Source organism: Ixodes scapularis, unplaced genomic scaffold (assembly GCF_016920785.2).
Source record: "Ixodes scapularis isolate PalLabHiFi unplaced genomic scaffold, ASM1692078v2 PGA_scaffold4__175_contigs__length_147842914, whole genome shotgun sequence".
Classification (NCBI taxonomy): Eukaryota; Metazoa; Arthropoda; class Arachnida; order Ixodida; family Ixodidae; genus Ixodes; species Ixodes scapularis.
In genome coordinates this window covers 71,665,656-71,680,909 of record NW_024609879.1, presented here as the reverse complement: position 1 = coordinate 71,680,909, position 15,254 = coordinate 71,665,656, and the positions used below count along the sequence as shown (strand labels likewise).

General features: G+C 43.4%; 1 protein-coding gene across 1 annotated transcript in view; it reads left to right on the top strand.

The window, feature by feature from the left end:
• Positions 1–14,950, top strand: part of LOC115329268 (venom metalloproteinase antarease-like TfasMP_A) — a 59,166-nt gene extending 44,216 nt beyond the window's left edge. The window contains exons 8-9 of the mRNA XM_040218003.1: positions 1,857–2,027; positions 14,881–14,950. Coding sequence (XP_040073937.1) covers positions 1,857–2,027; positions 14,881–14,950 — 241 coding nt within the window. The remainder of the gene's footprint in view (positions 1–1,856; positions 2,028–14,880) is intronic.
• The last annotated feature ends 304 nt before the right edge of the window (positions 14,951–15,254 follow it).

The window sequence follows — 15,254 nt, the reverse complement described above, 5'->3', positions numbered from 1 at the left end:
AGTATCAACTCACTCGTGGGCAAACTGGGAAAGGTCTGTGTCGTGCCGAGTCAATTTGGCGGAATCCCTTTTTAGCATAAGTTTCCTAGGAAATCCATAGGAAGTCCTCTGCGTTGACCTAGCTTCCACTTAAACTGCCAAACCTTCGTCCTGCTGGTAGACTACTACTCCCACTACCAAAAGGACGTGACGTTTGGAAACATTCCTGCAGGCAAAGTAATCGAGGTTCTGAAAATTACGTCGGCTGGCCACGAAATTCCCAAGACCGCGCGATCCGACAACGGCCCTCTGTTTTTGTCGCAGGAGTTTGTTGTGTTCGCGAAGTAGTACTGCTTCGCTCACGTAATCAACAGCGCAAAGTTCCCCCAGTCAAATGGAAAGGTAGAAAAGATGCTTCGTACAATCAAAAACCTCTTCCATAAGGAGAAAGACCCTTACTTGGCGCTCCTAAGCTGTCGGGACATGCCAGGCGCCACAAGCTTCAGCGATATGCAACTGGTGATCGACGCCAAATCAGATGGCGGCTATCGAAGACGGAGGAGCAGCTGCAGCCGCTTTGTTTGAGGAGAGACTTCGTGGCTGCAAGGAATGCCAGCTACTGCAAGAAGCAGAGTGCCGACTTCAGTAACCGTCACCGCGCCCGAGAACTTCCAGAGCTTCAGGGGGACACCCGTCTGGGCGCAGCCGGATCGACAGCAAGCAACCGTTCTAAGTCCGGCACAGTATAAAAGGTCATACGTGGTTGAGATGGGCACTGGAGCGGTTCTTTAGTGCAACCGGCGAAGTTTGGTGCCCTATCGCCAAAGTGAAAGTTCACCACTACCGACCACGCCGGCTCCAGGCTCCCCCGTCGGTCGAGGTTCAACATCCCGTGGTAGTTCGGACACCGTCGGTTCTGCTGCCTCACCATGTCGTGCAGTGTCTTCGCCGTCCGTGCCGTCGCTGCCATTAATTGCATGCTTTTCGTTTACGATCACGTTCATAAGTTTAACACACCGAGTTTCAAAGCTAACGCATTCAGTGTGTCATTCATACCTCGCACGTCAACAGATTGGAACCGCCTTCCCGCTTCAATCGCAACCATCACTGACGTTTTTTTTTTTTTTTTTTTTTTTTTTTTTTTAAAGAAACACTTAGTAACAGCCACCTTCGTAGATTGATTTCGTTTTTTCGTTGCCATTATTTTTGTGTGTGTCCAATCCCCTCTGAAATGTGCTTTGGACTTTGAGGATAAATAAATAAATTAAGGAGCTAGTTGAGCCGGCGCGGGACCGAGGTACACCTCTCGTTCCGGGAGACAAGTGAATCCTCCCAAAAGACAACTTGGGATATTTAGTTCAGATTCATGATGTTTTTTTTTACTCAGTTCAAAGCGTAGCTCTCTCTTTCTAACAGTAGTAGGGTCTCAGGGGGAAGATATAGTGGGCGCTAGTGCCGTACGCAGGTTGCTAACACTATTTCGGAAACTGTGCATATATTGAATCCTTTTGAAAAAAAGCTCTCTTCTGTTCCTGTCCTTCCAACTGGTCGCTTCGCCCCTGCCATTGGTCTGGAAGTCGTTACGCCTTATCTCTGGACGGAGTGCGTCCCGACACTCACAACCTGCTCCTTTCATGTTATTTCTGCCTGGCTGCTACATAGTTTTTCAGGGTTCCATAAGTCAAACGGATACACATAGAATTTATTTTAAGCTATCATCCGGCGCATAAGTGCAATTCAACAAGATAACTTAGCAAAAAATGTAAAATAAACATTGTGGTTGTTGTGTTTGGAAGTCGGCATCGTTCATAATCTGTTTCTTTGTTTGCATCAGTGCGCGAACTTCATGAGAGATATTTCTATTTTTGTCCTTCTAGTATGGGCGCCGTGGAAGACGGTCAAGGCCCTCCTGGTAGGGAGTATGTTCGGGGAAGTGATGGGGCATTAGGGTGCCCGTACAGTGACGGCTATCTTATGGGGAAGCCGAATGGCAAGAACAGCGAAAGGCTGTCCAGGTGCTCTGGGTCCTCGTACATAATGGGTATAAGGTACGTGAACCTGCGCATATTAATTTGCATCCTCCACAATCCTTTGCACATCTTTGGGGTTTGTAGAACGCTAGGGGGTTGCTATTAGTTGAACGAAAACAACTCAGTGCTAATAGAGATATTAAGTTTTAAATGCATTTCGGTGTTTCAAAATAACAATAAGCAATAATGTTCACACTCGACCAGTATTCTTAACAGACCACTGATAATTTGACAACTATTGAAATACTAATATATCTCAATAAACGAACATGCGCACGCGCATAACAACACCAGCGATCTTGGTTTCTCACTCTATCTCTCTCTTCTTCCACTGAAAACATCACAACATTAAACAATACTGTGGAAATGAGGGGGGGGGGGGCGATAGATGTAGTAATATTCTAAGCGGGCCTATGCCTTGAGTCCCGAAATGGATTTGCCAAAGGTGTCTCAGAAAATCCAAGCCGGCAAAAAAGCCCCCCCCCCCCTTTTTGTCAAAATTCAAAACTACAATGACCGAACTTGTATGGAACTTATTAAAGGTAATAAAATGATACCAGTTAAAGGAATTTGGTAATTATTAGTTTGCATTTTTAAGGCAGTAATCGTATGTGTCATCATCGCTTATTAAGTCTTTTCTATAATGTTTTCTGTGTACTCTTTTTGGTAGCACTTGTATATTTCTTCTCTATTACTTTTAATCACTTAGGGATTATTACATTCCGGTGAGCGTGACCATGCATCATGTAACGCGTTATTCAGCTGTGTTAGCGTGGTTATCTTTCCTTTTATATGTTCATACAATTACATAATTGTACGACTATGACGACATTCTTTGTGCCCCCTCTGTATGTAATGCCCCTGTGGTCCTTTAGAGGTAATTAAATAAATTACTTATGGAAGTACTAAACTTGCTCGTAACTGTAGCTATTTTCCCCTTACCTTTTTTAATGGCGCGCTTTGATTGTACACGTTTCCGACCAATGAATCCTGAGACCATTTCTCCGACAGGAGAACGGTTTACCAAAGTTGGAGGATTAGGAAAATAAGTAGTTTACTATTCGATGATTCTTATCAAAGAATATAAGGTACGAGACACATCATTTTGAAGCAACAGAAAAATGCTTCCCTTTGAAAATATGATGTAATCGGAAAAGTAACGGTTACATTTTCAAGCAACGTTCAATTACGCTTCTTATTGGGTAACAGGTGACCTAATTGAATATTTTCAACAAAAAGTAATTGTTATAGTAAGCGATCACTTTTTTTTCAGTAACGTGTAGAAGACCGAAAATGACAGACGTCGTACTTTTCAGGTTTTAGTGACATATTTGGACTTTTGTATCTTAGGATTAATCACGCATGTCGCTTACTAAATACGGTAAACCTGCAGTCTTTTACATGTGCTATTTACCGGTACTAATTTATATAAATTCAATTTTCACGGAAACAACTACATATTTATTCATATCAAGTATAATTTGGCTATTTTCGAGCCTGTGTTTTATAAGCATTTTTATATATTTAGTGTATTTTTAATATTCCGAATTATGTTATCTTTCTATTGCCTTATTCAAAGTTTTTTTTTTTTTTTTGTAGAAGTGGATAATACGATACGATACGATACAATACGAACTTAATTTTTCACCGCAAATACAAGTGGTGAATAAGAGGCCGAAGAAAAAGCTGCATAAATGCAGCTTGACGAGGCTCCGGGCCCCCCATTCAGCAGCTACGACGGAGCACATACAGTACACTGGTCAAGAAAGAAAAAATCAAATGAACAAATTGAATATTTGGCTGTTGGACAATTGCACCATATCTTATGTTTTTAGCAAAATATTCGTTCAGAATAGACGGTAAAGCATAACTTATTTTTTGTTTTCCATAGTTCGTTCCACGTTTCGGAATTTGCCAGGGTTGTTGATTTCTCGATGAATAATAATCCCTTTTTTCTTTTAAATCAGACAGTTGAAGAATTACATTTGAGCGTCCTAATGCCGCATATTTATACGCCATCGTTAAGCGACAGTTATAGATTTGGTGAATATTAATCATCTTGTATGACTTGAATAGTGAATCCGTATGATGAATGTAGGGAACGTTACCTATTATTCTTAGCACTTTTTTTGCAATAAGTGTATTATATGCAAGTTTGAGTAAGACGTGTTACCCCAAATAAGGGTGCAGTAACATAAATGAGAATAAATTAAGGAATTGTACAAAACCTTTTTTACGCTGGATGGAAGAACCTGTCGATGCTTGTTCATAATTCCTGCGACTTTGCCTAATTTAGAGCAGAGATGTTTTACGTGATTTTTCCAGAGCATGTCTTCGGAAAAAATGACTCCGAGAGTTTTTATGCTATTTACAAATTCAATGTATGAAGACCCGAAATGAAGAGGAGTGTAAACTCGGTTACTTGAGCCGCGTGGGCGAAACATCATTGCTTTTGTTTTCGAAGTATTTATAGTCAAGCAATTGGACTGAGACCATACTTTTAACTTTGAAAAAAATGCGTTAGCTTTATTTATGAGGGCCTCTTCGGATATATTAGAAAAAAAGATACTCGTGTCATCCGCAGTCATTATATATTTACAGTTTGAATCAATGTTCACAATATCATTAATATACAACAAAAAAAGAAGTGGTCCTAGAATACTTCCTTGGGGCACTCCAGCTGATATGGTTAATGGAATTGATTTCTCATTATTAATTTGCACAAACTGGGTACGATATTCTAAATAAGATTTAATTAGAGCATGAGGAAGATCACGAATGCCGTAAGCATATAGTTTATCTTACAAAATGGAATGATTTATACAGTCAAACGCTTTGCTGAAATCTAAAAATATCCCAAGCGTTAAGGTTTTTTCTTCGAAATTCTTAAGTATTTCTTCTTTTTGAACCACTAACGCTGTTTCGGTTGACCTATTCTTTCTAAATCCAAATTGACAATCAGTAATTATAGAGTGCTTATCACAAACGTTAACAACACGAGAGTGAATTATTTTTTCTAGACTTTTTGAGAACACAGGAAGTATAGATATAGGATGGTAGTTCCCTAGTTCATTTTTGTTACCTGCTTTAAACAACGCTAAAACTTTTGCAGTTTGCATTTTTTGGGGAAAAGTGCCAGATGATATTGCGAGGTTGAATATGTATGTTAGACAAGGAGCAATATTATCTATCACATACTTGATAGATTTAATTTGCAAGTCATCGGCATCGCGACTGTGATTATTATTAAGAGACAAAATAAAAGAACAAACCTCAATTTCATCAGTAGGGTAGATAAATAGTGAATCCGAAATTGACGAAATGTGATCTGACGCTTTAGGATTGTAAAAGCTAGTTGCTATATTCACGAAATAGCTGTTAAATGCATTTGCAAATTCAAACGACTCAGTGTTTCGCCGTTATGTTTTATGTTTTCAATTTTGCTTGATTTATAGGACATATTAACAACACTGTTTATACGTTTCCGCAATAAATCTGCTTTCTTTAGGCACTCCACATCAAATAGATTAGAGTAATAGAGTTTTTTCGACTTTCTAATTTTCTTAGTTAATTGATTTCTATATTTTTTTTTCAATTGTTCAAGTGCCGTTTTTTCACGGGTAGCAAGAACTATTTGATAAAGTTGTTATTTTCTACGTGTCTTTTTAAAAAGTGTAGGGGTCATCCATGACTTTCGTCCCTTTCTGGCAAGTTTAATGGTTTTATCTGGGAAACAGTCAAAATAAAGCTTTAACAAAATAAATAAATGGATCCGAATCGACGAAACGGTAGTTTCGCTGGTTGATTTAGTTCATGCAAGGTTTTTTTTAAGCTTCCAAATCCGAGGGCAGTGGCGTTGCAAGCGTTTGGGAGGTGAAGGGGTGGCGGGAGCTGACTTTGGAGGGGCTAGGGACGGGAAAGGAATTTGTGAACGTACCAGTATCAGACTTGAATGACTGCCACCAGCCATCCGCTAGTCCGGCTACGTGCACTCTCAATCGCGTGTTTTTCTTTTTTTCTCCCTTTCATTTGAATCGGAAGGCTTGAGTCCGGTGAATTGTGTGCTTTATTTCGCTTTAGTATATATCATTTTGGCGAATCACTTATTTTGTATGTTTTCAGTGTTTCGTGTTTTCTCTCTATCGAAGAGTTTACAACTAGGATTGGTTAATAGACCCTTTGAAAAATTATGAGGCGTGCGCGTGCGGCGCGTCCGGCGGTGCGAACGTAGGGTTTTTAGTCACTGCACACGAAAACTCTACGGAACTCTAGCCATAAACAGCTTCAATGTAAAATGTCCGCGCCATCGTCTGTCCGCCATTGCTTGACCACGCACTATGAAAATGTCCTGGACACGAGGGCTGCGTGGGTGTTTCGCGACGACCCGGATCCAATCACGCGCTTTATGTTCAAGATATCGCGACCATCAGTGTGTTCCTTGATGGAAAAGCTTGGTGTGCTGGGCAAGTTGGTAGTGGACATTCATATTAAAGATAGCGCAAAAGAGACGGGACAAAAAGACGAAGAAGCACACAGGACAAACGCTAACTGGCAACTAAACTTTATTGAAAGCTTCCAACTTTGCTATCGCCATGCACGTGCTTAGTCTCGTTCAACAGAGACAGGGCGTACCGCCAAATCCGCACAATCATACCGCCCACCGCCTGTTCCAAAAAGTCAGCAAAACAGCTACATCACCCCGCCGCACAATCCGAACGAGAAAAGAATAGAAAAAACGCCGCGTTAATATTGTCAAGTTAGATAGTGTTAATGAAATGGTACTCTTTCTGCTGCATATACACCGATGCGACGCTTATGCAAACGTCTTTGTCACAATCACGTATTTTCGCTGCCTCCAACAACTCTCGTTCCCTCCTTCCTTTGTTTCGTCCCTCCACCTTCGCACCGTCCAGCTTGGGGGAACAACCACAAGTTCTACAATGCCCCGGTAAGTGGGAACCGTAATTGTTGCCAAGAGAAGCCGCATGCTCTCGAAGTCGATCATTTAAGCAACGTCCCGTCTGCCCTATGTAAACACGGCCACACGTTAGAGGAATCCTGTAAACCACCTCAGTGGCACAAGGTACAAACTTTGTCACGTGTTTCTTGCTACAAACAGGTTTCTTCACTTTCGGCCCGCTCACCATAGCGCACAATTTTGACAATCTGCACGGGGCAGTGAAGACAACGTCCACGTCGAACTTTGATGCTATCCTTTTCAGATTGTGCGACACCTTATGAATATAAGGTAGCACTACAAAATTCTTTGGTTTCCTCTTAGGTACAACGGAAGAGCATTTCAACTTCTTTAGAAGGGATTCCGCAACTCCCTGTATTAAAACCGAGGGAAACCCGGAGTGTTCCGAGCGGAGTGTCTGGAGGTCAAAACTTTCACTAACTACATGCGGACAGGACTTCAACAGAGCCGACCGGAGGCAGAGCGATGCGATGCCCCTCTTTATCAATTTAGAGTGGGCTGAGTCAAAGGCTAAAAGGGACTTTTTTGTGCGTGGCCTGTACATCCAGCACACATGGTCAAGGGAGTTAAAAGACAACCGGACATCTAAAAACTGTAAAAAACCTTCCAACGGAAGCTCGTAGGTGAAATGTAAATGCTTAGAAGATTTGCTAAAAACTTCCAGAGTAGTCTCGACTAAAGAGACCAGGCTTTGCTCTGCAGGAACACTAACAAAAATAATAAAATCGTCAACGTACCTACAAACCTTCACAACGGGGAAGTCAACCAACTCATGCAAAACCGAGCGGTCAAACTTGGCAAGAAAAATCTCACATAGTACAGGGGCCACACTAGACCCGATACAAATGCCACGCCTCTGCACATACACCTTGTCCTCAAAGCAAACAAGCGTTGAGTTTAGGTAGCAGTCCAACACTTCCAGGAAGGCATCAACCGTAACCCCACACGCGTTTTGAAACGCAAGAACGCCCGATGTCTCAATCAATTCCCGAACAGCAACTAGAAGTTCGTCGTGTGGAACCGAATAAAACAATTCCTCAACATCCAAGGAGAAAGCGTTGTTGACTCCAGGTAGGCCCTCCCGTAGTACGTCGATGAGGTGGTCCGAACTGCTCACCTTGTAAGGGTCTTCTGGGATGAGGTTACTCAGGTGCAGCTGCAGAAACCTGCTCACCTGGGCCTGCCAGCTGTCTCTCTCTGTGACGATGGCTCTGAAAGGGCACTCAACTTTGTGGGTCTTCGCCGCAAAGAACATCTTCAGGACATCCAGTTTGGAATTTCTTGCACGCTTCGCCAAAGCCTCGAGGTTCAACTCCTCCAGCATCTTGACCGCCCTAGTTTTTGCCCTAGCCGGTCGTGTGTCTGCTAGTTTGAAGTTCTTGTTGATGGCCAGCATCGCTTTCTCACCAAATAATTTGTTTGGGAGTACTGTGAAGCTTCCTTCTTTATCAGACAACAGGAGCGAAAGGTCCGAGCCGTGGAAGTGCCGGACAATCGTCCGGAGAACCGAGCGATTGTCTTTGCCACCTACGTAGCTCCTCTGCAACGACTCCACTCCTTCCGAAACACACCGCTCCTTTTCCTCCGTGGGAGCCTTGTCCGCTATCCTGTGGACAGCTGCCAAGAGTTCGAGTTTGTCTGCAGAAGTTTCAAGACTAAACTTTGGTCCTCTTTCCAGCACTCGCTCCACGGCAGGTGGGACCGAAGCACCACCCAGAAAGACCACCGGAGCAACAGAAACTGTCGTCTTCTTACCCGGTTTTGGCAGGTTCCACCGAGTTCTGGACCAAAGAAACTCCGTCGTCGCTACCGCCAACCTACGGTATTCAGCCAATCGGGTCGCTCCAGCTTGGCCGTCCCCGCACCATTTGAAGCAACTGACTCTCAGCCAGTCGTGAAGGAATCGAACATGCCGCCAACACTCCGACTTGAGGATCTTGCAAATTCTCTTCCAATGCCCTATAGACGAACCCAATGCACCAAACAAGGAAGCAATGTCCGGTGGGCACTGTCCTTTCCGAAGACAGTAGGCAAGGTACCTGGCCTTGCACGTCGAGATGGCGATGAGACTCGTGCACTGCGCGCACTGCTCACATAGTGGAAGCTTACACAGAAAAGAGCCCAATGAAGAAGAAATGTATTGTAAAAGCTTGGTCTGCTGGGCAAGTTGGTAGTGGACATTCATATTAAAAATAGCGCAAAAGAGACGGGACAAAAAGACGAAGAAGCACACAGGACAAACGCTAACTGGCAACTAAACTTTATTGAAAGCTTCCAACTTTGCTATCGCCATGCACGTGCTTAGTCTCGTTCAACAGAGACAGGGCGTACCGCCAAATCCGCACAATCATACCGCCCACCGCCTGTTCCAAAAAGTCAGCAAAACAGCTACATCACCCCGCCGCACAATCCGAACGAGAAAAGAATAGAAAAAACGCCGCGTTAATATTGTCAAGTTAGATACTGTTAATGAAATGGTACTCTTTCTGCTGCATATACACCGATGCGACGCTTATGCAAACGTCTTTGTCACAATCACGTATTTTCGCTGCCTCCAACAACTCTCGTTCCCTCCTTCCTTTGTTTCGTCCCTCCACCTTCGCACCGTCCAGCTTGGGGGAACAACCACAAGTTCTACAATGCCCCGGTAAGTGGGAACCGTAATTGTTGCCAAGAGAAGCCGCATGCTCTCGAAGTCGATCATTTAAGCAACGTCCCGTCTGCCCTATGTAAACACGGGTGGGCGGTGGGCGGTATGATTGTGCGGATTTGGCGGTACGCCCTGTCTCTGTTGAACGAGACTAAGCACGTGCATGGCGATAGCAAAGTTGGAAGCTTTCAATAAAGTTTAGTTGCCAGTTAGCGTTTGTCCTGTGTGCCTCTTCGTCTTTTTGTCCCGTCTCTTTTGCGCTATTTTTAATATGAATGTCCACTACCAACTTGCCCAGCAGACCAAGCTTTTACAATACATTTCTTCTTCATTGGGCTCTTTTCTGTGTAAGCTTCCACTATGTGAGCAGTGCGCGCAGTGCACGAGTCTCATCGCCATCTCGACGTGCAAGGCCAGGTACCTTGCCTACTGTCTTCGGAAAGGACAGTGCCCACCGGACATTGCTTCCTTGTTTGGTGCATTGGGTTCGTCTATAGGGCATTGGAAGAGAATTTGCAAGATCCTCAAGTCGGAGTGTTGGCGGCAAGTTCGATTCCTTCACGACTGGCTGAGAGTCAGTTGCTTCAAATGGTGCGGGGACGGCCAAGCTGGAGCGACCCGATTGGCTGAATACCGTAGGTTGGCGGTAGCGACGACGGAGTTTCTTTGGTCCAGAACTCGGTGGAACCTGCCAAAACCGGGTAAGAAGACGACAGTTTCTGTTGCTCCGGTGGTCTTTCTGGGTGGTGCTTCGGTCCCACCAGCCGTGGAGCGAGTGCTGGAAAGAGGACCAAAGTTTAGTCTTGAAACTTCTGCAGACAAACTCGAACTCTTGGCAGCTGTCCACAGGATTGCGGACAAGGCTCCCACGGAGGAAAAGGAGCGGTGTGTTTCGGAAGGAGTGGAGTCGTTGCAGAGGAGCTACGTAGGTGGCAAAGACAATCGCTCGGTTCTCCGGACGATTGTCCGGCACTTCCACGACTCGGACCTTTCGCTCCTGTTGTCTGATAAAGAAGGAAGCTTCACAGTACTCCCAAACAAATTATTTGGTGAGAAAGCGATGCTGGCCATCAACAAGAACTTCAAACAAGCAGACACACGACCGGCTAGGGCAAAAACTAGGGCGGTCAAGATGCTGGAGGAGTTGAACCTCGAGGCTTTGGCGAAGCGTGCAAGAAATTCCAAACTGGATGTCCTGAAGATGTTCTTTGCGGCGAAGACCCACAAAGTTGAGTGCCCTTTCAGAGCCATCGTCACAGAGAGAGACAGCTGGCAGGCCCAGGTGAGCAGGTTTCTGCAGCTGCACCTGAGTAACCTCATCCCAGAAGACCCTTACAAGGTGAGCAGTTCGGACCACCTCATCGACGTACTACGGGAGGGCCTACCTGGAGTCAACAACGCTTTCTCCTTGGATGTTGAGGAATTGTTTTATTCGGTTCCACACGACGAACTTCTAGTTGCTGTTCGGGAACTGATTGAGACATCGGGCGTTCTTGCGTTTCAAAACGCGTGTGGGGTTACGGTTGATGCCTTCCTGGAAGTGTTGGACTGCTACCTAAACTCAACGCTTGTTTGCTTTGAGGACAAGGTGTATGTGCAGAGGCGTGGCATTTGTATCGGGTCTAGTGTGGCCCCTGTACTATGTGAGATTTTTCTTGCCAAGTTTGACCGCTCGGTTTTGCATGAGTTGGTTGACTTCCCCGTTGTGAAGGTTTGTAGGTACGTTGACGATTTTATTATTTTTGTTAGAGTTCCTGCAGAGCAAAGCCTGGTCTCTTTAGTCGAGACTACTCTGGAAGTTTTTAGCAAATCTTCTAAGCATTTACATTTCACCTACGAACTTCCGTTGGAAGGTTTTTTACAGTTTTTAGATGTCCGGTTGTCTTTTAACTCCCTTGACCATGTGTGCTGGATGTACAGGCCACGCACAAAAAAGTCCCTTTTAGCCTTTGACTCAGCCCACTCTAAATTGATAAAGAGGGGCATCGCATCCCTCTGCCTCCGGTCGGCTCTGTTGAAGTCCTGTCCGCATGTAGTTAGTGAAAGTTTTGACCTCCAGACACTTCGCTTGGAACACTCCGGGTTTCCCTCGGTTTTAATACAGGGAGTTGCGGAATCCCTTCTAAAGAAGTTGAAATGCTCTTCCGTTGTACCTAAGAGGAAACCAAAGAATTTTGTAGTGCTACCTTATATTCATAAGGTGTCGCACAATCTGAAAAGGATAGCATCAAAGTTCGACGTGGACGTTGTCTTCACTGCCCCGTGCAGATTGTCAAAATTGTGCGCTATGGTGAGCGGGCCGAAAGTGAAGAAACCTGTTTGTAGCAAGAAACACGTGACAAAGTTTGTACCTTGTGCCACTGAGGTGGTTTACAGGATTCCTCTAACGTGTGGCCGTGTTTACATAGGGCAGACGGGACGTTGCTTAAATGATCGACTTCGAGAGCATGCGGCTTCTCTTGGCAACAATTACGGTTCCCACTTACCGGGGCATTGTAGAACTTGTGGTTGTTCCCCCAAGCTGGACGGTGCGAAGGTGGAGGGACGAAACAAAGGAAGGAGGGAACGAGAGTTGTTGGAGGCAGCGAAAATACGTGATTGTGACAAAGACGTTTGCATAAGCGTCGCATCGGTGTATATGCAGCAGAAAGAGTACCATTTCATTAACACTATCTAACTTGACAATATTAACGCGGCGTTTTTTCTATTCTTTTCTCGTTCGGATTGTGCGGCGGGGTGATGTAGCTGTTTTGCTGACTTTTTGGAACAGACGGTGGGCGGTATGATTGTGCGGATTTGGCGGTACGCCCTGTCTCTGTTGAACGAGACTAAGCACGTGCATGGCGATAGCAAAGTTGGAAGCTTTCAATAAAGTTTAGTTGCCAGTTAGCGTTTGTCCTGTGTGCTTCTTCGTCTTTTTGTCCCGTCTCTTTTGCGCTATTTTTAATATGAATGTCCTTGATGGAGTTTTGAAAGGAGCCTATTAACTTTTTTTTTGGTTAATGAAAATAAAAGTAGGCTTTGAAATAGAAACTTGCTGAGCGTCATCATAAACAATGCTATAAGTAGATCTTTGAAAGACTTGGGATCCGTTGGAAGCGCTGTGGTCCACTAAAGTTACCATTTTTGCAACGGGCGCAGTGCTGGTGGTGAGAAAATGTGGATGATAAAAGATGGACATAGCACGCATGAGTGCATTCCCACCACTAGCATTGCGCAGTTTCACGAGCGGCAACTTCAGCGTACCACCGCTTTTCTCACCCGCCCCAGATCTTTCTCAAATTTACTTACCTAGTTATTTCCGATCACGCTTGGAAAGGGTTCGACTGGAAACATATCTTTATGTTCAGTAATTAAAAGCAGTGATTAAACAAGTTTCGGTATATTTATCCCAGTTATCGTGACGATTATCCTCTTCTATTGTGTATAACTCATCCGCAAAACGCTTATTGGTGAACCTTTCACGGCTTGTACAGAGAGAGGATCTGTTCAGCGCTAGTTTCGCCAACAACGTGTCCCCCGCAAAAAAAAAAAAAAAATGTTGCAACAAAACTTTGGCTGCCGCTGTCGCTCATAGATGGCGGTAGCTGTTCGGAATGTTGTGTTTGCCGGTGGTCCGCTTGCCGCCGTCACTCATAGATGGCGCAACCTTTCGGCCTTTCACTCTGGCTTGCCGACTTGCGGCCGGCCATTACTTCATTCCCACCATAGTGCAGCTTCGCTGGTCTTCCTGCTTCACCAAAGTGGAAAGGCTTAACGTTTATTTAAAACAATTATGTAAAGCCTTAAAAGTACTGTAGACACTAAACTGAGATAAACGACAATATGCACCCTGAAATAAAGGCCTGTATTGAAATTAAAGGAAAACAAAAGTACGCTCAGCCATGGTGTAAAAACAGGGGAGGGTGGGGGCAGACATTTTTCTAATGTCGCCCCGTTCGCAACACCCACTCCCCTTCCCGCCTCCCGTCAAAGCCAGCTCCCACCGCCCCTTCCCTTCCCAAGCCGAACGTCTGCAACGACACTGCCCGAAGCATTTCAAGCCTAAAACGCCTTACAGTAAAGCCAACTTGCGCGAAAACCTTTTTTTTTTTCTTCTATATGTGGGTTTAATGTTTGATCAAGCGGCCAAAAAATGCACCCGAATCAACAAAACGGTAGTATGTCGATACGAAAAACAACATAAATCTACAAATAATATAACGGTTAATAGAAAGTTAACATCATTGAAATAAGAAACAAATACGAAGAAATAAAAATGCTATTTTTTTAATGAATCTTCCTCAAAAACTGGCTAAATTTGATTTTTTAATGAACATGAGAAAAAAAAATATTTTGCAAATGTATCGTGAAAATAACTCAAATTAAACGGAAGTGGTACCGGTTGATATCACATCCATGGGAGTATAGATGTGAAGGATTTAGTAAGCAATATATTTTAATATTCCAAAGATACAAACTCCTAGATATGTCACCGACGCGTCAAAGGTACGATGCTTGTTATTTCTGTTTTCTGGCATTAAAAATTCCAAAATGATTAGTTCAGACAAGAACAAAGAGACCGTGCATTTTAAGTTTATTAGAAAAAAAAGGATTCTGATCTTTCTTTTTATATTACCAATCTATAACTCGTAGATTTCTTTTGCAATTTTACCCAAATACACCATTCCATGACTCGCCAATGTCCAGGATCCAGCACCTTTGTAACGAGCTTTCTTCTCCTGTTCTTGACATCTATACATATACGTTCTTAAAAATGGTGAAGCATTTAAAGAGTGTGAAAGTTTGTTTGCGTTTCTAGCATTGTGTTTTGGTTTTAGCTCTTTGTGCTATCTGTAGTGTCTTGGTATATGCGTGTATTACGTTTGTCAATTTTGTAGTTAGTGTTGATTTATTTGTGGCTGAACAGAGAAATGCATCTTTAATGTGATTGTGATTTTGTTTATAGTGTACCAATAGGTAGGCCTTCGTGGCCGTTTTTGGACACTACCAGAAAATAAAGTATATCATTATATTATAACAAGAACTCAAACAACTAGGTTCCAAAGCAAGCAGCAAAAAATTTGCATTTCACCTTACCCCACTTAAAAAGTTTAGCGGAAGGAAATAAATTTAAATAAACTTGTAAAGAGCTGTTTTCTTTATTACTAAAGTGTGGCCATTACATATATTCTTGAAGTAACTCAAAATACCTATCCCCACACGCGTGTTCAATTTCAAATAAAACCATCCCTTTACTACAGGCAACATGGACCCGGATGTTACGACCAAACCCCACCCAACGAATCGTTGGGCAACGAAATCCTGGAATAATATTTGCAAGAAAGCTCACTAAAAAAGACATTATGGAAAAAAAAATAACTAGCAGAAAGTTTGCAGTTTGTCTGGTGCAGGCGAGCGGGTAACATGAATACATAAAATTGAAAGAATAAAACGCAGAGGGAAAAGTGGTTGTCCTGTGATTGCCCTCTGTGTTTTATTCTTTCAAGTATTGCATTTTGTAGCCCCAAAAGGTTAACAGTGAAACAGGTGTTCTTACATTTTCGAATTACTCTGATTGATTTTTAAACTGAAATATTAATAAAATCTGGCGCTATTTTAAATGTAAACTCACTCT